Here is a 24313-nt window from a genome sequence, read left to right on the forward strand (position 1 = left end):
TCCCTCCGATATAAAATATTTACAACAGAAGGTTACATTTTCTATGTATAAATAGATGTGGCCTCAAAGAATTGATAGCACCTGTGGGTTTAGAAACCAAGCCCACATAACAAAACTTCTTTGTATAATTATTGTTATATTAGAAAATTTGTTTGGATACAAAAGGTTTCACCAAAGAACCAAGTATTCAGGATACTACTCAACCAATAACAATTACCAATAATGATGACAAATGAATCTTATAATTATGTTTAAGAATAATGATAAACAGTTATGCACTTTTGATTGAATACAATTAGGAAAGGAATTGAGTACTAAAAAACGTGGACATGAATGTCACAGTTTTCAAAGATACAGAATGGTTGAAATCATTGTAACTTATCTCCAGCGATTCTTGATACTGTCTTTGGAAGCAAAAAGGATACACCATTTGTAGTCCAACATCAGAATTTACATCCTCATGAAGAGCAAGTCAGAAATGCACGAATCACATACCATTGATGCATAGGAGAAAAATAGGTTATAGCCAACAATGAGTGCTTGGAAATAGAGTTAACCTTTATTATTTACTTGACATTAATATGGGTGTCTTTTGAATTCCTGCATGAATTAAAGTATATAAATATAAAGTTGAATTTTTTGAGAAGGATCCAAGCTAGGCTGTTGACAGTAACAAAACAACATACATGACTAGTTTTGAAATGTACTCTAAGAATTATTAAATCAAGGAACATGTATTTACCTCTTGTTTCATCTTTATAATGGAGTTGATATCCTCCCCTGCAGCATAAAACAGGCCAAAACTTGTTTCTATTTCTCTTAGCTGTGGAGTTGTAGAATTTCCATTGGTGAAAGTTGTTATTGCTGGGCAATACTTAATGCACAAAGTATCCAATAATGGGAATGAAAAATCCTCCTTCCCGAAGCTAAACCCCTTAAGACATTGAAGACTTCCAAGTACTAAGGACTTTAGATGAGGTAACACAATCTCTTTCATTTTGCCATCAGTTCGTTCCTCCTCTTCTTCTACAACACCACTTGCATCCTTAACAATTACCTCTTCAATATGCTTGCAGTTCTCTATACGTAGCTCTTGGAGTTGCAATAGACTACCAGCCATGAAACTAGTAAATACATGTTCTAACCTATCACATCCCCATATATCGACTCTTGTTAGGTTTGGAAACTCAAATACTGTCCATTGATTGCTCTTCCATATATACCTCAGACCACGTAGATAATTCAACTTCATTTCTCTGAGGTTTCGAAGATTGAAAAGAGTAGTAGTAGTAGTTTGTGACGTATCATCAAAACCACTACCACTACTACAATTACTATTTTTATTTCTCCCTGCTGCTTCGAATGCAGTTTCAAATACCTCCTCTACCTCCCAACATGAGAATACATTTATCTTTTCCAGCTTTTGCAGTTGCAGCAACTCACTAGATGGAATAATCTTCTTAACATAACTGTTTATGTTTACATCTAACTCGATCAAGTTATGAAAAGACCAAGGCATCCCGTATGAGCTGGGGTATGGTGTCTGCAAGTCCAATAAAGAAAATGTAGGCATATGTTAAACAAAAACATTTGAAATATCATATATTGTACTAATTTGAACAATATACAAGAGATTATAATTATTAATCACGATAGTACTTAATTATAAATCCAACTAAAAGTTATCCAATTCATGGAGTACTATATTTGATCTCATAAATTAAGTTAGATATGCAGAATACGTTCTGGAAAATTTTGATTCAAGTGGCAACAAAAGATTAGACCCAAACTGGTATCATTTTGTTTTAATACTTTTACTTGGCCTCATGGTTTCTTAATTTGATGATGCCATATATATATATATATATATATATATATATATATATATATATATATATATATATATATATATATATATATATACACACACACACACACACACAAGTAATTATACCTGATGATGTGCAGCAGTTGTGACATGAAAGTTAAGACCACATTCTCCAAGAGTATGTTTGCCTAATCCTGTGTGTATATACTTGAGTTGGGGGGCTGTGGACCCACCAGGTGCAAATACCAGCATTTTAGGACAATCAATGATCCCAACCATATCCAATGAAGGCCATAGGAATCCATTCATCCCCAAGAAGAAACCCTCCAGCTCAGGTAGATCCAATAGTACAATGGACTTTAGATGAGGCAAGACCACAACCTCCTTCGATGACGATGATGATGCATTGTCTTCTTCCTTCTTCACAATCACTTTCAAGGCCTTGCAATATGTTATAGTTAACTCTTCGAGCTGTCTCATGCTTGCAAGTGCAGAGAATGTGAATATGTGTTCCAAACCCCTACAACATGTGATGTGCAATATCTTTAGACTGGGAAGCATAATTACGTTATTTAGCCTTGGAATTCCACCATTTCCTTCATCACAACCACTCTTTTCAAATAATTCCTTCATCCCATCACAAGACCTTACTGTCAGCACTTGAAGCTTTTGCATTTGTCCTGCTGCATAACATGGAATCACACTTGACAATTCATCACACTTATATATCTCTATCTCTCTAGCGTATTGGCATAAACTCCAAGAAGCGACACCTGCTTCTAAAAACTGCAAAACGCGTGGAAATTTGATGTAAAATTAAACTATATACTTACCAGAGCTTAATTGTATGTTACAAAACTACATACATATACAAAACTGTGGTATGAGAAAACCAATTCAACATTTTAATTTTAATGCTAAATCAACACCAGTGTTCTCCATATGAAAAATACAGTTTCCGTTTTTTATAAATAATGCCAGGGTTCACTGAAGATCAAATAAATGACACACCACTCTACAACCAAAAATTTTAGAATGCAAAATCAATGAAATTGAGAAAGCATATGTTTGTTTAGCACAACAAGCAGCTAAAAATACTCATATCTTCTAGTTGAAATAGCCAACTCAAAGGTTTTCTATCAATTTGGTTGATGATGAAATTCGTTTTGGGTAACATATTTTAAAGGGCTGTTGAATGATGTGCGTAAATTAAAGCAAAATCAGTTTCAAGCATAAATTAAATGATGAGAAGTGAATAATTTTCTGGGTGCTAATGGAGACCGGCTGGAACCTGGCCAACAGAAAAGATTAGTCCTTAATCATGTAAGAAAGTTCAATTGAAAGTCATACCTGCTCTTGCACTTGGTTACTCTCTACTAATTCGCTGTTTTGCTTGTTTTCACCGGAATCCCTTATATTCATTTCCCTAAGTGCTCTCAGATCAAAACTGGTGGTGGAAGGTGTGAATACATTTCTAAACCTCTCACATGTTTCAATACTTATGCTTTCAACAGCTTGAAAGCCATAGACGAGGGGACGAGAGTTATATGCACCTTTTATCCTCCACACCACTCTTAGATTCCCTAAGTTCACCACTTTGATGCTTCTTAAGCTGCTAATGTTGTCTTCTTCACCAATTGCACCATTACAATCCAAGTCGATGTTGAATAACGATTCAATGGAACCACAATTCTTGACTTTAAGTTCTTCAAGATGATGCAGCAGAGACATGGGATTGCACGGAAATAGATTCACAAGGTTATGGCAATTATTCACTTCAATCTCTTTCAATTTAACTTTCTCATCTCTATTAAGTTCCCAAGGCCATATTTCCTTTAAGTTCTCCATGTCATTAATTTGAAGTGTCTCCGACTTAGGAATCACAACCTGCAAAAAAATCACCCCTTAATAGCCACATCCAAAAATAATACATCACACAATCAAATTACAAGTACATTTTCAAACTTTTAGTATAAAAGATTATTTAAATTGTATTTACATAAAGCATGTATATATCTACCTCTCCCTTAAACAAAGTAGATGTTTCCAGTGGAAAAATGCGTGTGAAACCTGGAATGCCCTTAAGTTTCAAATCTATGAGTTGTGGTAACTCAATTTTGTTGAGATTAAGGCACAAACCTAATAGCTTCGGTAGTCTACCCAAAGATAAAAATTTCAGCTTGGGGAATGTAATTGTTTCTTTTCCACTACCCACAGTCCCATTATGTATGATTTCTTCCATATTATCGCACTCATAAACTTCCATATGCTCAAGATTTGACAAAGTGTTTGCAACACAGAGTTTGAAAAGGTATCTCAACACCGCACAACCAGAAACGATAAGGACTCTTAAATTGCATAATGAAGAGGATTGATAAGAATTTGAAGATATTACCTCAACATCTTCAAGATCAGTCATGTCATCTACACTTAAACAAAGCACCACAGTTTTCACAAACAACTCATTAAGTTTCGAGTCTAGTATGTCACCTTTGCTGGTCACTAACTGCAACGTGTTTTCATATGGGTGACTACTCTCACTGATATATCTATCTAAACGGCGTCCCACTGATATCTTGAATCGTTCAAGATTCTTAAATGACACATTCTTCATTTGATCCTTGTTATTAAGGAACTCTAATTCTAATGCGAAAAGGTTGCTTGAACGCTTTGACAACTCATTGTAGTTATCATCTATAAGACCAGATGAATTTCCAATATAAAGTTCTTCAAGTTTGATCAAATTTTTCAAGACACTCTGTTCTATACAAAGACCATGAGAACATCTCAGATCAAGTAGCCTTAATTTCTTTAAGTTTCCAATTGTCAAAGGTATCCGATCAATTCCAGAATCAACAAAGCTGAGCACTTCCAAGTTCAACATATTTCCAATACATGAGAAATCAAACATTCTTAATGAACATGCATGAAGTTGAAGCACTCGAAGGTTTATTGAGAATTGAGGTGATGAAGGAAGTAATGGATACTTCATTTCATCGTAAGATATTATCTGAAGCTTTTCCATTCCTTTATAAAAGTCTTGAGGAAACCTTAGCCACTTATCTCCATGCATAAGTTTCAAAATCGTTAGATTTGGGAAATTAAGGTCTCTTGGAAACTCAGATATACTCTCACATGATAATGAAATTGCTGTGCAAGAGTCGGTCATATTATTTTCAATAAAACCATGCATATTACCATGGCTGACAATTGAAGCATGCTCAGCTTTACAATACATATCTAAAACAAAATCGCGCACCAAATCGTGAATCTTGATGTACCCAACATAATTACTTTCAATTAACAAATTTGAATCCATGAGTCTCTCAATACAAGAATACAACCTCGTTCTTGCCTTTCTAATGGTATACACTTTTTTGAATAAATTTAATCCCCACCCATATCTCACTAAATCCTCGGTAGGGATATCAAAGTCTTCGGGGAACAAACTGCAAAGCAAAAAAATGGCTTTGGTCTCCTCATCTTGGAGATTGCGGTAGCTCATCTCGAAAACTTCATTTGCAACATTTTCAGTTTCATGGTCCTCTAAACGGGAGAGTGCATCTTTCCATGAATCCTTGCTTTTATATCTAAGAGTTAAGGCCATGGTTTTTATGGCAATGGGTAAACCACAACACTTCTTTACTATATCTACCCGTATCTGATGAAGCTCCCGATCATAAATTTCTACGAATTGGAGGAACAAATTTTGTGCTTCTTCTTCTTCTAAGACTTTGACATTGATAATTGAATTATCTTTAACTCCCATCATTGTGCAAATATCTTTCTTTCGTGATGTCAATAAGACCTTGAAGTTGACACCTTGATTTGGTAAAGAAGTACTTAAACCGATATCTTCTAGATCAACAAATTGCCAAACATCATCAAGTATTATGAGGAACTTATTCTTACCCCCATCAGAGTTGTCATTAAACCATTTACGAAGTTTATCTGCTCTGGCTGATTTAGTGCTTTCACTTAGGTCTATACGAAGGTAGTCTGCTACAGCTTTCTGAATAGCAATAGGGTCTGTCTTTTCGCCTACAACCACCATAACAATATAATTGAACATTTTCCTCTTTTCCACAACGTCTTTTATCCTTTTCATCATCGTGGTCTTCCCCACACCGCCCATCCCACATAAGGCTACCATGTGACCTTTGTGGTTCGATCCAAGTGCTTTTAGTGCTTCTTTAAAAGTCACCTCTCTTGACCGGAATACATTGTGTTCAATTGATGGGGTGGAGGTGGATGCCTTCATTGAATCGAGTACTTTGCCCAGAGGAATGGGATGATCAGTCCAAGTAATTAGAGAGTGTCGTCTCATCACACTATCAATCTCCTCAATTATATTGAAGGCATTCTTCCCTACCTTGTGCCTAATCTTTAAATTAAAGCAACTAACGACTTCACTAAGAACCTTTTCGGATTTTGCCATGATTTTTCCTACATCTTTCAACCAACCCTCGACATAGGTTGGAACCTCAAGATGATTACTAGTATTTCGCATCATGTGTTCTTCAACGCTGAATCTTGCAGCATTTAACTCCGTCATTTTAATATCCATGTTCCTCACATACTTCATGCAAGAAATAATGTAACGTAGGTAATCGTTAATGGGAACCATCAAAATTGGAATAACTTGTTTCATGATTTCATTAGTTGCTTCCATTGTTGGATATGCTTACTTGTGTAGCACCTACATAGTAGCCAATAATTAATCATACATAATTATGTGGAAATTAATAATGGACAGAGCAATTACACGTCCTATTGGATGAATTTAGTAAAGTTGTATTAACTTTGGCCCATAGTTAGTCGAATAAATGATGTATTCCATAAAACAAGTTATCTTATAATTGAAATGAGTTTAAAATACAATGTTATAGAGTTCTAAGGACGATGCTAGTAATATAAATCAAGTAAATGGTTTTCATGGGCTAATTATAAAAACATTAAAATGTGAATATGTTAAAGATGATGATAGCAATTACATGCATTCTAGATTAATTCTATCGATTAAGGTTGGAATTTATAGGTGATGTAATGTGTAAAGAAGTCAACTTTATAATTAAAGATGCATTTAATATTAGCTCATGTCTAGAGCCAAGATGTTGCTTATTGTTTAAAGTTGTATATCCCAAAACATTACTATAAGAAAAAATATAATTATGTTAATTCTTTATTTGTTCAAATCAATCAACAGTATCCCCATAGAAATATGTCGAAACATATAATTTTCAATCAAAATGACAATAAATCATTTTTAATAATGACTAACACTTATCTATCATTTTGACTTTGGATTTAATTATAATTATGGTTATACATCAGTTAAAAACATAGTAGAGTTTACACTTGTTGAAATCGCTCGATAGTAAAAATGATTATTTTGTCATTTCATTGAAAATGATGTGTTTCTACATATTTTTTATGGCAATATTATCGTTCCATTCCAAAAAAAGAAGAGATGTACTATTCAATTATAGTTTTTTGTTTATACTAATGCTCTAGAGATGCAAAAACTTGAATCGTCTTCAACAACACCACTAAAACTAGCAAGGATCTAGTAGATGAGGTTAAATTGTTAGCATTCAATTGGTTAAATATTGGAACTAAGAAAGCGATTATTATTAATTGTAGAACTAATGTATGGATCCAAAATTAGAATGCGTCATAGACTTGTAATCCAAGCTTCTCACTAGCATTTTTCCTTATAAAGTGTTTTTTGATGTAAAAAAAAAACATATATCTATTTTAGTGGATCCTTCCATTGTAACATCTTCAATTTGATCCCATAGTTTTTTTGCCTTAAATAGTGAAAACAAAACTTGTGGTAAACTAAATAAAATAAATCATAAATTGAAAATAAAGAATAAGAAAATGAGTTAGTAAAAGGTTTAGATTAAAAGGTAAAGAGGATAATAATTTGTATTTAAAATAGAAAATACATGAGGGAGGGATAAATCAGACAAGTATCAATTAAAAACTAGTTCCTTAGTGGCGAAAATGAAAGAATAGATCTTGGAGGGGGTTAAGGTGTCAAGTAATTAAATATGTATAAGTGAGACCAGTTCTCTTCCCTCGCATTTTACCCCAATTTGATCTACAGAAAATTAAGTAAGAGATGGCGTTTTCATGATGCTAATTTTAGTCTTAAAGTTTGATTGCATGCATATAGACGAGGGAAGTAATGACTTATGGTGACTTATAGCGAGTATAATAATGGCCTTTAGTGACTAATAACGAGTATTATGGTATCTCATATCAAGTATTAAGGTGACTTGTGGTGACTTATAGAGAGTATTATGGTGACTTGTGGTGATTCATAGTGACTATTAATGTGACTTGTAGTGATTATTTGTGAGATGAGAGTTTAAACCTAAACAATTTAAGATGAGCAGTTCTACTTGGGATGACTAAGGGTTTGGGAACTTAGTTGCAATGCATAGTGAGTCTTGCACTATTTGTTTATTTATGATGTTTATATGAGAATGGACGTTAATAACAATGTACTTTGACTTATTTTATAGTTTTCTCCAAGATGAGTTTTGTTGTAGTAAAGACACTAAAAAAAATGAAAAGCGAAACAAGAAAAAGAAAAAAAAATAATTTTTTCTTATAAAAACAAAAACAAAAATAAAAAACATGAAAACAGAGTATATATCTATTTAAATGTTAAAAAAATTTTAAAAATCGAATATAAATGAAAATAAAAGAAAATAAATAATAAAACCCACTTAAATAACGTTCCATGAACATTCGTCGCACGTGATTAAATCCTCGAGTTTGTATTAATTACCACTAATGTGGGTAGCATGCGAACACATCACCGGAGCCAAACCCTATATATATATATATATATATATATATATATATATATATATATATATATATATATATATATATATATATATATATATATAGAGTCAAGATCAAATAAGAATGAAATTTTTGATAGGAAGGTAAGAAGTTTTTTTTCTACATATTTTTTTCACGAACAAACAAAATGAATCATTAGATGATTCATTTGTAAGATGATTCACAAGAAAAAAATCTCAAAAAAACATCTCGATGATTCATTTATACAATGATTTTGTTGTTATTCACTAAAATTATCATAAAAATGAATTTTTTCTTAATTTACTTAAAAATGAATCATAAAAATGTTTTTTTGGGAATTTTTTCTTGTGAATCATCTTACAAATGAATCATCTAGTGATTCATTTATTTTGTTCGTCAAAAAAATATGTAGAAAAAAAACTTCTTACCTTCCTAGCAAAAAAAAATTCTTACCGGATCTATATCCTATATATATATATATATATATATATATATATATATATATATATATATATATATATATATATATATATATATATATATATACACCCGTGCAATGCATCGGGATATAATTTTCTACAGTAAATGGATGGTTCGATCGATATATTATTTCCTTCCGAAAGTCAACCTTAAAAGGTATTAGCTATAGATTTTATGATTTTCTTGCATTATATGGTAAATCTTAATGAGGTTACAAGATATAATAAGTACGAAATAATGAAAAATAAATAGATTTTATGATTTCTTGCATTATTAGGAAAAACATTAGAATATTAATTTTCAAGCTTGTAAGTGGCCCATCATAATTATATGACATCTTATTATAACTTTTAGCATTGTAATATGGTTAATTTTTGAAAAGCGAAAGGCAGTTAAGTGATTATAATTTTCTAAAAGATTGATCTTAACTTGTACAAACTTTCAAATAGGAAAACCCATACTCTAACAATAGCAATCGTTTAAAGAGCGATGGTCCTATAAAAAACTTTCAAATGGTTGTTTTTTCACTAATTAAAGTTTTCGTATTCAAATATCTTTGGTGACTAATATAGCGCATTATAAATGCAACGACTTCCATATACAATAACAAAACCTACAAGATATAGCCAAATTTCATTCATAATCATTTCACGTTAGAATATGATATAGACTTAATAGATGGGCAACAGTAGAGTTGTGCATGGGTCGATTTGGGTCGGTTTTGGACCCAAACCCAACCCAACCCATAAATGGTTGTTTCTGGTTTTAGAACCCAATAGGATCGGTTTCTGATAGGTTCAATTTCGTGGGTTCTGAGATCGGTTTGGATGGTTTTTTGGTTTCTTGGGTTCAACCCATACACTCACGAGAAGATTTATACCCTCAAACTATCAAGATCGACAACTTTAGCATCACTTATAAAGGCGACAAAGGGTGAGATGATGGTTTGATTTTCATTAGAAGATTTATAGACAATACCGGAATTCGGGATATAAATTGTACGTGAAAAAAAATTCATGATTCCAAATTTAAATTCGATAAATATAGGATCCGATTTAATATATACAGTTAAGAATTATTAGCTTGTTCAAGCACAATAGGATTGTTTTTTATGTTTAATAATATATACTATTCAACTTTATAGGTTAACCGATGGTTACATGAAGTGGAGAAAGAAATAAAACCTAAGATTTAGGAGAGTCGATTTATGCATTTTCTAATTGTATAGTATGCTATAAAACTTATACCTCTTAATGTTGAAGAATTATATATATATATATATATATATATATATATATATATATATATATATATATATATATATATATGGGCTTAGGGAATATATGGTTGTCATGTACCTAATGTTAGGTATAGAACCATCCAAAAACTATAGATTTTTAACACAATGTCATCGAATCTCTCTACCATCTTTCTTGTATCCTCTATTAGAACTTATGCTAAGCTTTGTATATATTTTTATGGAATTTTATAAGTTTGATTTTGCAGCACAAACCATATATAAGAGCATCACAAACCATATATAAAAATATTTTACCAACTATTTGTAGGTCTTCAATTGAAATTTAATATATAAAATACGTTGAAAGATTAAAATTATTCATTAAAAAAACTCAATAAACTGCTTTCCATAAGACATCATAGAAAACCCATACAAGTATACATAAGATAGGTATTGAAGGAAGTTATGAAACCTATTAAAGATCTAATAAAAAACACATTTGAAATAGATAGATATTGAAGATAAATCACCAAATAAAATATAATATAAGTTTAAAGGCAATAGGAAGCTAAATATTAAAGAAAAATGTATTTTTTAATCAAAATAAAGTCGATTTTGATGGTTCTATACCTAACATTACATACATGACAGCCACATATTCACTTTTCCATATATATATATATATATAGTAGTATGGTACTCGCACAATGCAATGGTCGGGGATTGGGGCGGTGGATGCTTGATGCTTTTTTATGAATGATTGCGTAACAATTTAATGCGACAGGTGGCATTTAGTACGTTGTTTAGTTTAAAATAAATGTTTGTTGTGGTTTTGGTTTTGGTTAAAAATAAAAGTACAATGGTTTTTTAGTTTAAATATATAAGTACCTTGTTAGTTTGGTTTAAAATAAAAGTAAGTTGTTACTTTTGGATAAAGTTTAAGTATCTTAGTATGTTGCTCTCGCTTTAAAAATAAATTTGCTGCTATTTTACATTAAAATGAAAGTAGGTTGCTCTTGGTTTGAAAATAAATTTGCTGCTATTTTACAATAAAAATAAAAGCTTGTTATGGTTTTAGTTTAAATAAATGAATGTGGTTGTCTTGGTTTGGTTGTATACGTAAAGCACGACTCATTGCTTGTTGGGGTTGGGTTTTATTTTATTGCAAATCTGGGAGCAAATTGTTATGATTAATGTTTAAATATAAATTAAATAATAAATAACATGAAACATATAAACGTAAAAGTATAGTAATCAGAATCGAAATTGGACTATAAATATTAATGATACCACAACAAGGACCAAAATTGAAACAATAAACCTTTTAGGACTAAAATTGCAAACAAAATATTTATTGGGACCAAAAATAAGAAAATTATACTCAATTGGGAAAAAATGTAATTTACTATCATATTGATAATCAAAAATTGAAATGGTAAATAACACTTAGACATCCACATTAAAACAAAAGCAAAATCAAATATAACTAATTCCATATGTGTCGAAATGGTCATAAGCCAACATAAAAATCTTAAATCCAACCACAAACATAATTACTACCGGTCCTTTCATTTGGCAAACATTCAAATTAAGCAATTTTTTATCTTCCAAAAATTATTATAAAAAAGAAACACCAATAAAGTGTTGAAAAAAGTATACGATGGATTGTAGAGATGAACACTAATATTAAACAAAGGGTTTGCACCAATATTGAAAAAAGTACACGAATTGTAGAGATGAATGTGAGAGACAAATTTGATGGAGGGACCAAGATTGGGGGAATAAAGATGGAAAGTAATTATTTGATAAAATGGTTTCCTTTTATAAAACTTATGTTTCAACAAGTTGTATATTGTGTATTGAAGGGTAAGCATAAATTGATTGCATATGATGTAGTAGGTGTGGTACCTCGTAAATTTCAAGAGATGTCTAAAATGCTTTATATATATATATATATATATATATATATATATATATATATATATATATATATATATATATATATATATATATATATAGTGAGAGAGAGAGAGAAATGCTCAAATGTTTGTAGCAACTATTGTGTTCATTAATGTACCAATCGGTTTCTGGAAAATGCAAATCAACGACTACCTCTACCAAAAGAATTTTAATCAACCTTTGTCGGAACAAAAAAAATTTCTTAGGAATCAGGAGGATTAGGATTTATTAGATCGGCATGCACTTGGTGTTGTCAGATTATCCTTGGCAAATAACGTTGCTTACAACATTTTCCATGTGGAGAATACTCATGGTTTTATCAAGGAACTATATAACATATATGAAGGGCCTTTAGTAGCGAATAAGGTTTGTGTGATTAGATAGTTGATATTAGATCTCAAGAGAATATGGATATCAATTAGGCAGCTTGATAATGAGGGTCATCATGTTAGTTTTGGTGATCAAAAATTGAATGTGATGAAAGAGAACATAGTTGTTGCTAAATGTCTCAAACATGGTACACTATATATAGGGGGTGTTTGGATAGGAAAAAAAAGAGGTGCTTATTGCTTATTCTCACAATAAGCTAATTTGAGTGTTTGGATAAAATCCAGCTTATTAAGCTAAATAAGCTAATTTTAATAAGCATCCCTCCCCATGCTTATTGCTTATTACTTATTCCTACCACAAATAAGCTATAAGCAATAAACTAAAAAACTAATCTAAACACCCCCATAGTCGAGGTTTTTGAAGTTGAAACACGTGTAGTCGAAGAAGTTTCGGACACCTACAAGTACGACACCAAAGTCTTGTGTATATGAGTGAGGAGGAAACTGAATGCTAGTATCCATAGGAAGATCTAAAGACTGCGATAGCTATTTATATGCTATCTATTATTGGCAATAAGAAGATTGTCACTTTTCCGAAGATAGGCAATCCGCCAATACCAATCACTATTGAAAAGATATGTGAAAGTTCATGAAGAATTGGAAGCTCTGATAAACCTAGAGAGAGTAGGAAAACTGGTGATAATATGTAAGAGGGTGAAATTACGGTGATGTTACAGACAATGTAGAGATCAAACCTCCTACTAGCTAGAGATCTATTACAAAATAAGGTACTCGAGTCAAGTACTCTCCATTAACTAATTACTTTACCTGAGTCAAATCCAAAGGCTTTGATGATGAAAGACTCCATATAGTAGGAGAAAGCTATGGAAGATGAGTTGCGTACACTGTAGAAAATGTTGGAAGTCAACTCTGACTAGGTCCTGCTTTTGACCGAGTTGTTGGAGAAAATGGGCATTTGGTTACCAGCTATTTAGGAGAAAGTGGATGTTGTTTTCTGTTTTGTTTTTGAGTAAAATAAGGATTGTTTTTAGCCTTTAAATAGTAGTAGTATCTTGCATTTTATTCCTGTGTATTAAGTGTTGATTAAAAGTAATAAACCAGAGAAAATTGCTCCAAAAGAGTGTTCTTTCTTCCTTCTCGTTTCAGTTGCTTGAGTGTGATCAGGTCCTATGGAAGCTTGATTTCCAACACTTGGTATCAGAGCTAACCAGGTTCAGTTTATGCCAAAATACATCTGGTACAAAACAATGTCATCTTCAAGTCAAACCGTTACAAGAGACAATGGTGGAGTGCCATTTCAATGTCCGATGTTGACTCCCACGAACTACACCATGTGGGCGATCAAAATGGAAGCTATAATGGATGCCCAGGGAATATGGGAATCCGTTGAACCAGTAAACGGAGAAGCTGTGGATGAGAAAAAGAACAAGTCGGCTCGGTCTTTTCTTTTTCAAGCAATACCGGAAGACATTCTGCTGCAAGTGGCGAAGAAAAGGGCAGCAAAAGAGGTTTGGGAATCTTTGAAGTTAAGGTACCTGGGAGCAAATAGGGTACAAAAGGCAAGATTGCATACACTCAAAAGTGATTTGAGGCGTTACGGATGAAGGACGGAGATTCCATTGATGATTTTGCAGGAAAATTAAGTGGTATGATTGCAAAATACAACAGTCTCAGGGAAACTCTTGAAGATGGTTTGTTGGTGAGAAAGTTGCTTGACTCAGTTCCAGATAATTACCTCCAACTGGTGGCCTCGATTGACAACATGCAGATATTGAGACAATGCCATTTTATGAGGCAATCGGTAGACTGAAAGCATACGAAGACCGCTTACGACTTCGGAGCGGGTCAACTAATGAACAGAGCACTCTACTACTCACTAAAGTTAGATGTTAAGAATGTTCAGAAAACTCGAGGAGGAAGTTCATCGAATGGAAGAGGTCGTGGTTCACAACATCATGACAGAGGTGGTCGAAGTGGATCACGTGGTAGAGGAAGTACCCGAGGTAGGGGAGGCCGTGGAGGTTCCAGTTGGCAGCGAAATTCAGGGATCAACTACCAAAAGAGCAGGGAAAAGAAGCATATAAAATGTTTCAACTTGAGGAGCATGGCCATTATGCATCTGAGTGCAAGGCACCAAAGAAGAATGGTGATGAAGCCAATCTGACTCGAGTAGAAGAAAAAGAACCGACACTGCTTCTAACTGTGTGTGGAGAGGATGATGTCACCATGGTCTTGCTAAATGAAGAGAAGGTGTTTCCAAAACAAAACGAGGCAAAGAATGAGAAGGGTGAAGAAATATGGTATCTAGATAATGGGGCAAGCAACCATATGACAGGGGTGCGAGAATTCTTTGCTGAACTTGATGAAAATATAACTGGGCAGGTACGTTTTGGTGACGGCTCTAGAGTTCAAATCGTGGGGAGGGGCTCTATTTTGCTGGAATGCAAAAATGGCGAACAACTAATCACAGAGGTGTACTTTATCCCAGCACTACACAGCAACATATTGAGTCTCAGCAACATATTGAGTCTGGGACAGATGACTGAAATTAGATATAAATTTGAGATGGTGCATGAATACTTGAGAATACACGATGAAGGTGGTCGGTTAATGATGAAGGTGAAAAGGTCAAAGAACCGCCTGTACAAGATAGCGCTTCGCACAACTCAACTGGTATGTCTCGCATCAAGTCTTAATGACGAAGCTTGGCTTTGGCATGCGAGGTTGGGGCATATAAACTTTCAAATCATCGATTCAATGGTAAGAAACAACTTGGTACGAGGAGTACCAAATATAAAGCATCCAACAAAGTTTGTGAAGGGTGTCTGGTTGCTAAACAAGCTCGTCAACCCTTCCCGAAAGATAGAGAATGGCGTGCAGCTAAACGCCTTGAATTAGTCCATGCTGACTTATGTGGTCCAATCGATCCACCCACAATGGCAGGTAATCGATACTTAATGTTGATTATCGATGACTATAGTAGGTATATGTGGGTTTACATGATTAAAAGGAAGGATAAAGCGCTTAAAACCTTCAAGGGGTTCAAAGCACAAGTTGAGAGTGAAGGTCACTTGAAGCTAAAGGGGTTGCGGACTGATCGAGGGGGGGAGTTCACCTCTCAACAATTTGTTGATTTTTGTAAACAGGAAGGAATCAAACGGCAATTAACTGCCCCGTATTGCCCTCAATAGAATGGGGTGGCGGAACGTCGCAATCGTACCATCCTCGAAGCCATTAGATCTCTGTTGAAGACGATGTATGTACCAGATACGTTGTGGGGGGAGGCAGTTTGACATGCTGTCGACATAATCAATCGAGTTCCAATGAAGGGGGTGAAAGGAATGACTCCATACGAAGGGTGGAAGAACAAGAAGCCAACGCTTGAGCACCTGAAAGTGTTTGGCTGTGTCGGACACGTAAAGAAACCCAAGAATCAGACCACGAAACTCAGTGATCGTAGCACGGTGATGGTATATTTAGGAAGCGGGCCTGGAACAAAGGCTTATCGTTTCTTCAACCCTAAAGAAAATAAAGTAGTGGTATCACGTGATGTAATCTTTGAAGAGAAACGAAAATGGGTCTGGGCCGGTATCCAAGGTCATGAGCCCACATCAAAAGAATCTTGGTTTGAAACATTTATGAATAATGGATACAAAAGAGAAGCCCATCAGCAAACAATTGGAGGCCAAGTTGAAAACCCTATCAAACAAGACAATGTAAACGATCCACCTTCACCACTGCTCGCATCACCTGGAGCTAGTTACGACTCAGAAAATGCATCAGATGCCACACCCTACACAACGAACGTGCAAAATTCACCGACAGATACGCACCAAGACGAGAGTTCTTCAAGGTATGATCATACACCTGTTCGAGGTTTTCGAAATCTATCTGAAATTTATGATGAAACGGAGCCAATAGAAGTTGAACTAGAAGAATTAATGCTTGTGGATGGTGAGCCAACAAACTATTCAGAAGTAGCAACTGATCAAGATTGGCAGGAGGCAATGAAAAGAGAGATTGACTCCATCGTTAAGAACCACACATGGAATCTGACCACTCTCCCAAGGGGGCAGAAACCAATCGGTTTAAAATGGGTGTATAAGCTGAAACGGGACGCAGAAGGAAAAGTATTGAAGCACAAGGCTCGTTTGGAAGCAAAGGGGTACGCACAACAGAAAGGCATAGATTTTGATGAGGTCTTTGCCTCGGTGGCATGGTTGGAAACTATTCAACTATTACTGGCTTTGGCAGCGAAGAAGGGGTGGAAGGTTCACCACTTAGATGTAAAATCAGCCTTCCTGAACGAGGAACTACAAAAAGAGGTATACGTTTCTCAACCTGATGGTTTTGTGATTACAGGAAAGGAACACATGGTGTATCGGTTGAACAAAACCCTTTATGGGCTACGACAAGCTCCAAGGGCATGGAATATACGCCTAGACAAAACACTTAAAGAATTCGGCTTTAGAAGGTGTCCTCAAGAACAGGCGGTGTACAAGCTTTAGAACACAAAATTGTTGTTGATAGTCGGAATTTATGTCGATGACATGATCATGACAGGTTCTAGTGAAGAAAAGGTGGCTGAATTCAAGAAACAAATGCAAAAAGTGTTTGATATGAGTGACCTGGGGAGGTTATCTTACTATCTTGGCTTAGAAGTGAACCAATCCAAAGAAGGCATTGCAATTGGTCAAGCAGGGTAAGTGAAAAAAATATTAAAAACGGTTGGAATGATGGACAGTAATGGCTCAAAGTACCCTATGGAACCAAAGTTATCCTTGACAAAGGATGAAAATGGAGAGTTAGTGAATGCTACAGAGTACCGGTGTCTCATTGGAAGCATGTGATACTTGATTCATACAAGACTAGACCTTGCATATTCGGTAGGAGTTGTTAGCAGGTACATGGAAAACCCAAGAGTAAGCCACCTCAAGGCAGTAAAACAGATTCTAAGGTATCTGAAGAGCACCATCAATCATGGCTTGATGTATAACCCAGGTGAAGATGGGAAGCTAATTGGGTATAGCGATAGCAGCTACAACATGGATCGGGATGATGGGAAAGGCACAACAGGAACAACATTTTACCTTTCCGATAACTTGATCACTTGGTGCTCGCAGAAACAACACACAGTAGCTCTATCTTCGTGTGAATCTGAATTTATGGTTGCAACTGTTGCGGTCTGCCAAGCATTGTGGCTGAGAGGTTTGTTGAAAGAATTAACTGGAGAGGAAGCTGGGAAAGTCAAGCTATTGGTAGACAACAAATCTGCGATCAAGCTAATAAAGAATCCGGTTTTCCATGGAAGGAGTAAACACATCGACACCCGATACCACTTCATTCATCAGTGCATTGAAAGAGAGTTGATTCATGTGGAGCATATCAGTGGAGAGGAACATAAGGCTGACATTCTTACTAAAGCACTCCCAAGATTGAAGTTCACAGAGATGCTAAGCATGTTAGGCGTCGAAAACCTGGAAGATATAAGTCAGAGTTAACGGGGGAGAATGTTGGAAGTCAACTCTGACTAGGTCCTGCTTTTGACCGAGTTTTTAGAGAAAATGGGCATTTCCTTACCAGCTATTTAGGAGAAAGTGGACGTTGTTTTCTGTTTTGTTTTTGAGTAAAATAAGGATTGTTTTTAGCCTTTAAATAGCAGTAGTATCTTGCATTTTATTCATGTGTATTCAGTTTTGATTAAAAGTAATAAACCAGAGAAAATTGCTCGAAAAGAGTGTTCTTTCTTCCTTCTCGTTTCAGTTGCTTGAGTGTGATCAGGTCCTGTGGAAGCTTGATTTCCAACAGAAAAAACATGTTTTGGGTTAAGGATTTGTTAGATGGCAATAAGACATATGAGAGTAGATTTGTAGTCAAGGGATTCCAACAGAACGGAGAGGTTGATTCTCCAGTTGTGAGGACGACAATAGCCTTTGAAGATATCCATCTAGAGTAGCTAGATGTGAATAAAGCTTTTCTCCTTGATAAATTGGCAGATGAAATCTACAAGGCACAACCTGCTCTTTTAGTTTTTGGTAAGAAAAATTTGGTTTCCGAGAAGAATAAAAGTATGTATGGAATGAAGTAAGCTTCTAAGCAATGACACTTAAAGTTTGATAACTTCATAAAGAGAAAAGAGTACTTGGGACGTGGGATGGATCACTATGGGATAGAGAGATTAATTATTGTGATGTTAAGAGCACATCCTTTACAGTAGTTTGTAAGCAAAAGATATCCTTTTTCTTTTGAGAGCTAAACTAAAGTGCAACCTTTGTGAGTGTGATTGTAATTGTCCTTGAAAGTTAATAAAATCATCTCTCTCTTGTTTGTTCTGTGGACGTAGGTAGGTAGGCTAGATTGACGGAATCATGTTAAATGTTGTGTCCGAATTTTTATTTTGAGAAAGAAAATATGAGAGATTTCTTTTTGTGTTGACGACTCTTCAAGTTGCATTGTTTTAAATTCATTATATCACCATCCTTAATATAGCACTAAGCCACTAATATTCAATTTTTCTTTAGAAATAATAAATATATCAAATATTATTAAAAAGTTATATTATTCAAATAGTAATTTACTTATTTCAAATTAAAAATGATTAAAAAGTTAGTATATAAATATATGTTTCAACCAATTGTACTTTTATTTTTGTTAAGCATTAAAATTTCACCTCTTAAATAACTGTCGGGAATTCAAAAAACAAGTTAAGCAACTTCAGACAAATGATAAACGAATTCGGTAAAACACACGAAATAAAACTTTTCAAAAACTATAATTGTAAACAAACCAAAAAAAACAAAAAAAAAAACAAAAAAAAAACCATGTTAATAAAAAGATTTGACGTGGTGAACATCTTGGGAAAAGTTTAAAATCGAATGACAAATTTGTTTTCGATGCTCAAACTTTACTATGGTTGAAAATTTGTAAATAAATATTTATTGTAATACAATATTTTTTACATATAATAGTACAAAAGATATAACAAAACTCTTTATCACTGTGAAGCTCAAGAAAAAGATGGCATTAATAATTCGGATGCAAACATGTTAAGCTGTTGGGTAATAATTCATGTGCAGCATAGCATACCCTTGAATACCAACCGAAACATAGACCCAAAATCAAACTAAAATTGAGTGCAAAAGTTAAGAATCAAATTAAAATCGACATTAAACCTAGCTTTGGATGATTTTAGGAAATAAAGGAATTATTGGAATATTTTCATAAATACAATAATTTTGTAAAAAATAATAAAGAAAAGAAAAGTTACGGTATTTTAGAAATGGTTGCTTTAAATTTATGTTGTTTTTTGGTACATAAGACATGCTCTAATCCAACAACTAACTATATAAGTATATATGCATCCTAGATTCCTTTAGCTGATTCCAATTGTATTGCTTTGTGCCCTAGACTATGATGTAATTTGTAAATATAGTCAATATCATGATCTAAAATGAATTTGAAGATAAACTTGTGGCATACTAATTTTGAACATCATGATAGTAACAAAATTTTAGGTTAATTGCAAAGACTGATATTCAATTTTGTCATAATTTAGTTTGGTACCATAAGCTTGAACATCATCAAAAAATATGAGCAAATTGTTATTCTTTGTAACTAATTAGCATAAGCAGTATGTTCTAAGCATGGGTCTTTTTAATTTAAGTGATCAAATTCCTAACTAAAACAATTTTGTAGTCATTTTATGATATATCTCTCTCTCATCATCATATACTAGAATATTACATCTAGATTCACTTGCTCTTAGTATTCACCATCGTTCTTTACCAAATCCCAAACTCATGAAAAATCTTATGAATCATAAAGCACAGAAGTCATAATCTAAGTTCACTTTAAAAAAAAAAAAAAAAAAAAAAAAAAAAGCCTAAACAAAAATCATGGATTCTATAGAAAATGCTTGTAGAATAATGCATAAGAAAAGAGAATAATACCTGGACTTTGCTTTGTTCTTGCAATCTTCTTGTTTGAAACTCTCTCAAACTATCCAAAATAAGGTACTGAGAAGGGCATTTAAAGAGAGAAAAACAAAAGCATCAATAATATTTTGTATTAGAAGTTTGGGTGTGGTGTGGGTTTGGTATCCTAACTTTTCATTTATTTATGCTCTTTTCATTATAATTTAAAGGCAAATCTCTTACAGGAAGCTTTGAATGTCCTATAAATATTAAAATAGTAAAATTTAGTGATTAGAAACAAGTAATTAGCCATAAGTAAAAGAAAAAGTTTATAATGATATTAATTCAATATCAAGTGAATAATATACCCCAGACTATCCATATATTATCCAAATTTTAATTTTCAGATTTATTCCTGAACAAAGAATTTTTCATTAATTCTGTGATTAAGGTAGTCCACACCACTTTTCTCATGGCTACAATAAACAAGAAAAGATGTAACCATTTAAGAAAGACTAGACAAAAAATCAATATAAAGCAGGCCTAAACAACCAACAATAAAACACAGTGGATAGAAGATGCAATTCACAGGGACAAAAGCTGCAATTTAGTACAGTATTTATCACGTGATGTCAACATTTACAAGACATTGATTGATGCTTATTTCAATGCTTGAAGAATTGATGAAGTTATTGATAAGTAGAAGAACATGGTGGATGATGGTTTTAGAGTGATTACTACTAAACAAGTGGTTCTCTAATAGGAAGGAAAATGGAAAAATTGTGGAGTGTGAAAGTCAAAATCGATGAAGTAATCAAAACTCAAAATCGATGAGGTAATCAGAAGTTAAAATCAATTTTGTTTTATATGCTAAAAGGAACGATGACACAGAGTAATCAAACATCAAAATCGTTTTTGTTGATGAAAAAAACGCAGTGAAGAATGGAAAAGACTAAATACATACCTGTGGTTTGATTTGGTTTTACCGATGAAGAACAATTCTTTTACTGTTGAAGATAGATGAAGCAAGCAGCGATGGTTACCGAAGAAGGAGGTATGAGTTGTTTTTGCTGCAACGATGGTCATTTCTTTTTAGTGAAGCTGGAAAAGCAAGGGTAATTTGGGAATGATTTTCTTTCCCACCCAATCAGGCCAAATATGGGGGGATGATTTTGAGGGGAAGAAACCCTAATTTAATCCTTCACAATCCTCTCATTTCTTCATTTTTCTCTCCATTTTCTATTACTTTGGCGATTAACATTTCGTTGAAGCTACTTTTTGTCTTATCCCTCTTTTCTACCTGTTTCTATCTTCCATTGTAAAACAAATGTTCATTACAAAGATGGAATGGACAGCTAATGGAATTGACAAGGTAATTGAATGGTACATTACCATTCCAGTGTCATGTTTGGTTATTCGAATGAGAAGGAATGAAATTAGTTATTTATCCATATTGTTTGGTATGTAGAAAAAGAGAAATGATTTAAATGAAAATACTTGACAATGACCAAAATATCCCTACAACACAAAAAGTTTTCATAAATAGATATTAAAAAACAATCACATAAAGTTGACACTTTGTGCAAAGAGAATAAAATTGAACAAGCTCGCAAGATTTTCTTGGATCTAAAATCATACATCCCATGCCCACATAGTGCTCATTTTCTAGATATATTCATACATGGTTGGTGAAAAGCTAAGAGGGTTGTGAAGCACATTTAACAATTTAAGAAATATCTGTTATCACATATTCGACAATCATCAAGTCATATTGTCAAGATTCCATCTTTGGAAAAGTCAATTAATGAGTTATTGAACGAGATGAAAGGTCATAATTTCCCTCCTAATACAAGTAGATCAAATATCGAGTAGATGAAAAAAAACACCCAACAACACCAAAACTTATAAACAATTGAAAAAGAAATATAAAGAAGATTTACTTTCAGGCATTCTATCCAACACTTGACATGCATAGATTGTTCAAGGTTTAAGAAATTCTTTCATAGATTTTTAGAATTGTAATAGATAGAAAATGAGTAACGTTGGAATTTAAGGGATCAAAATAACAATGTGGAGTTGAAAGTCTTTCTTTATAAAAAGATAGTGTTCCTTTCAGAAAATCCAATATTTTCTCTTTAAAAATAAGTTGCAGTCTAAAAACCCAAAGACCGAAATGTACAAGTATTTTCCATACTTATAATATTTTCCCTTTAAAAATGAGTTGCAGTTTTAAATTATATAAAACCGTTTGAGTGAATGTATCCCCGTAAACTATATGTATCGTTGTTTCCCCATATGAGTTATTAACCGTACTAACGACATAGATGGCCTGTTACGAAGTTCTTCAGGCGTTGGAATGTTATGACATTTGTCACTCTAGACCTGCCGGTCTAGTTGTTGCAAGCAACTTAGGTGCGGGATTGTCAATCCCAATATAGATTTGTACACAACTATCACGCTCTCTTACTGGAGACCCCGGTTATAATACAGGACTTTTGAAGGTACACTGATTTGTACATGAAGATTTTGGCTCACAAAATTAGATTCAACGGGTTTACGTATAGTGTAAATGAAAAACCATTTTGTAAGTGGAATAATAATCTTCCATAGTAAGTTCATAGTGTATAAGACCCATAAATTATACCGATTATAGTTTATCATAAATGTTTTGTAGTGATGAAAACCTTTATATGTAATATTATCACCTTTTCATGGAAATAAAATAGCATGAAATTAATAAATCCACATTTCCTTAATATTATACACTTTGCTCAGCATGATACAAAGTGTTGAAAATTCACAAACCATACTTGAATCGTTTATTTTTACATCAAACAGAAGTACGCGAGTCTTTAGCTTTTCTGTTCACGTTTTTAGAAAATTATAGAAAAATCATCATAAATCGTAATCTGGATCCGTAAACTCTCGGAGCTTAGAAAATGAGTCTACTTTGTCCAAAAATTTTGTTCTGTCCTTAGGTGGTTCCTAACCAGAGTGAAGATGTTCATTTTCACAACCTGGTACGAAATTGTTCTTAAATGACAGACAGTTTTGTAAAAATCACCATAAATTGTAGAAAAATCGTATGAATGCATGCAAGTAGTCCTTAAAAAGGTATAGACCTTAACTATTTTCATATTGTACAATTTTTAAAAATATTAAGTTTAAGATGGGTAAAACAATCCATGAACAGATCGCAACTTTTCTGTAAAAAGCAGATCTTTAAGTTTAGATAATGAATTAGTGATGTAACTTGTATCCCCCCCCCCACCTCTTAAAACTTGGAAAAAACCTCGAAAATGTAGGGGTATCAACTCACCTTATATGTTTTCTTGATGAGTGGAAGGTTGAGGATGAAGAGTTTCAAGTCAAGAGCACTTGAAGAGTGCTTGGAGATTTTGATTATCCTATGGAGACTAATATGTGAATATGTGTGTAAATGACTTAATATTATCATGGAAGTATGTAGAAATCTTAGATGTTTGAGGAAATACTTACCAATAAGGAGGAAAGGACTCAAGAACACCTCTTGTAAAGAAAACGTGACTTAGAGAGAGAATGAGGGATTCTTATGGAAGGAATAGTGGAATTTTGGAAGGAAGTGTAGAAATGAAGAAGGAAAATCTTCTAAAAATGTTTATATAGGATAGAATAATGCAAGTGGATTTGTTGGGATGTGTGATGGATAATGATTTGACCA

The 24313-nt window shown here is 33.5% G+C and overlaps 1 protein-coding gene across 1 annotated transcript; it reads right to left on the minus strand.

Moving 5' to 3' along the window:
• Window positions 1–223: 223 nt before the first annotated feature.
• LOC111908482 (uncharacterized) lies at window positions 224–21715 on the minus strand. Its single transcript, XM_023904310.3, has 7 exons — window positions 21578–21715; window positions 20650–20715; window positions 3849–6527; window positions 3179–3715; window positions 1955–2614; window positions 743–1543; window positions 224–600 (listed from the first exon to the last, which is right to left on the minus strand). The coding sequence occupies exons 3-7, from the start codon at window positions 6498–6500 to the stop codon at window positions 577–579; spliced, it is 4674 nt and encodes a 1557-aa protein (XP_023760078.1). The 5' UTR covers window positions 6501–6527; window positions 20650–20715; window positions 21578–21715; the 3' UTR covers window positions 224–576.
• Window positions 21716–24313: the final 2598 nt, after the last annotated feature.

The sequence above is a fragment of the Lactuca sativa genome, chromosome 2 (assembly GCF_002870075.4).
Source record: "Lactuca sativa cultivar Salinas chromosome 2, Lsat_Salinas_v11, whole genome shotgun sequence".
NCBI lineage: Eukaryota > Viridiplantae > Streptophyta > Magnoliopsida > Asterales > Asteraceae > Lactuca > Lactuca sativa.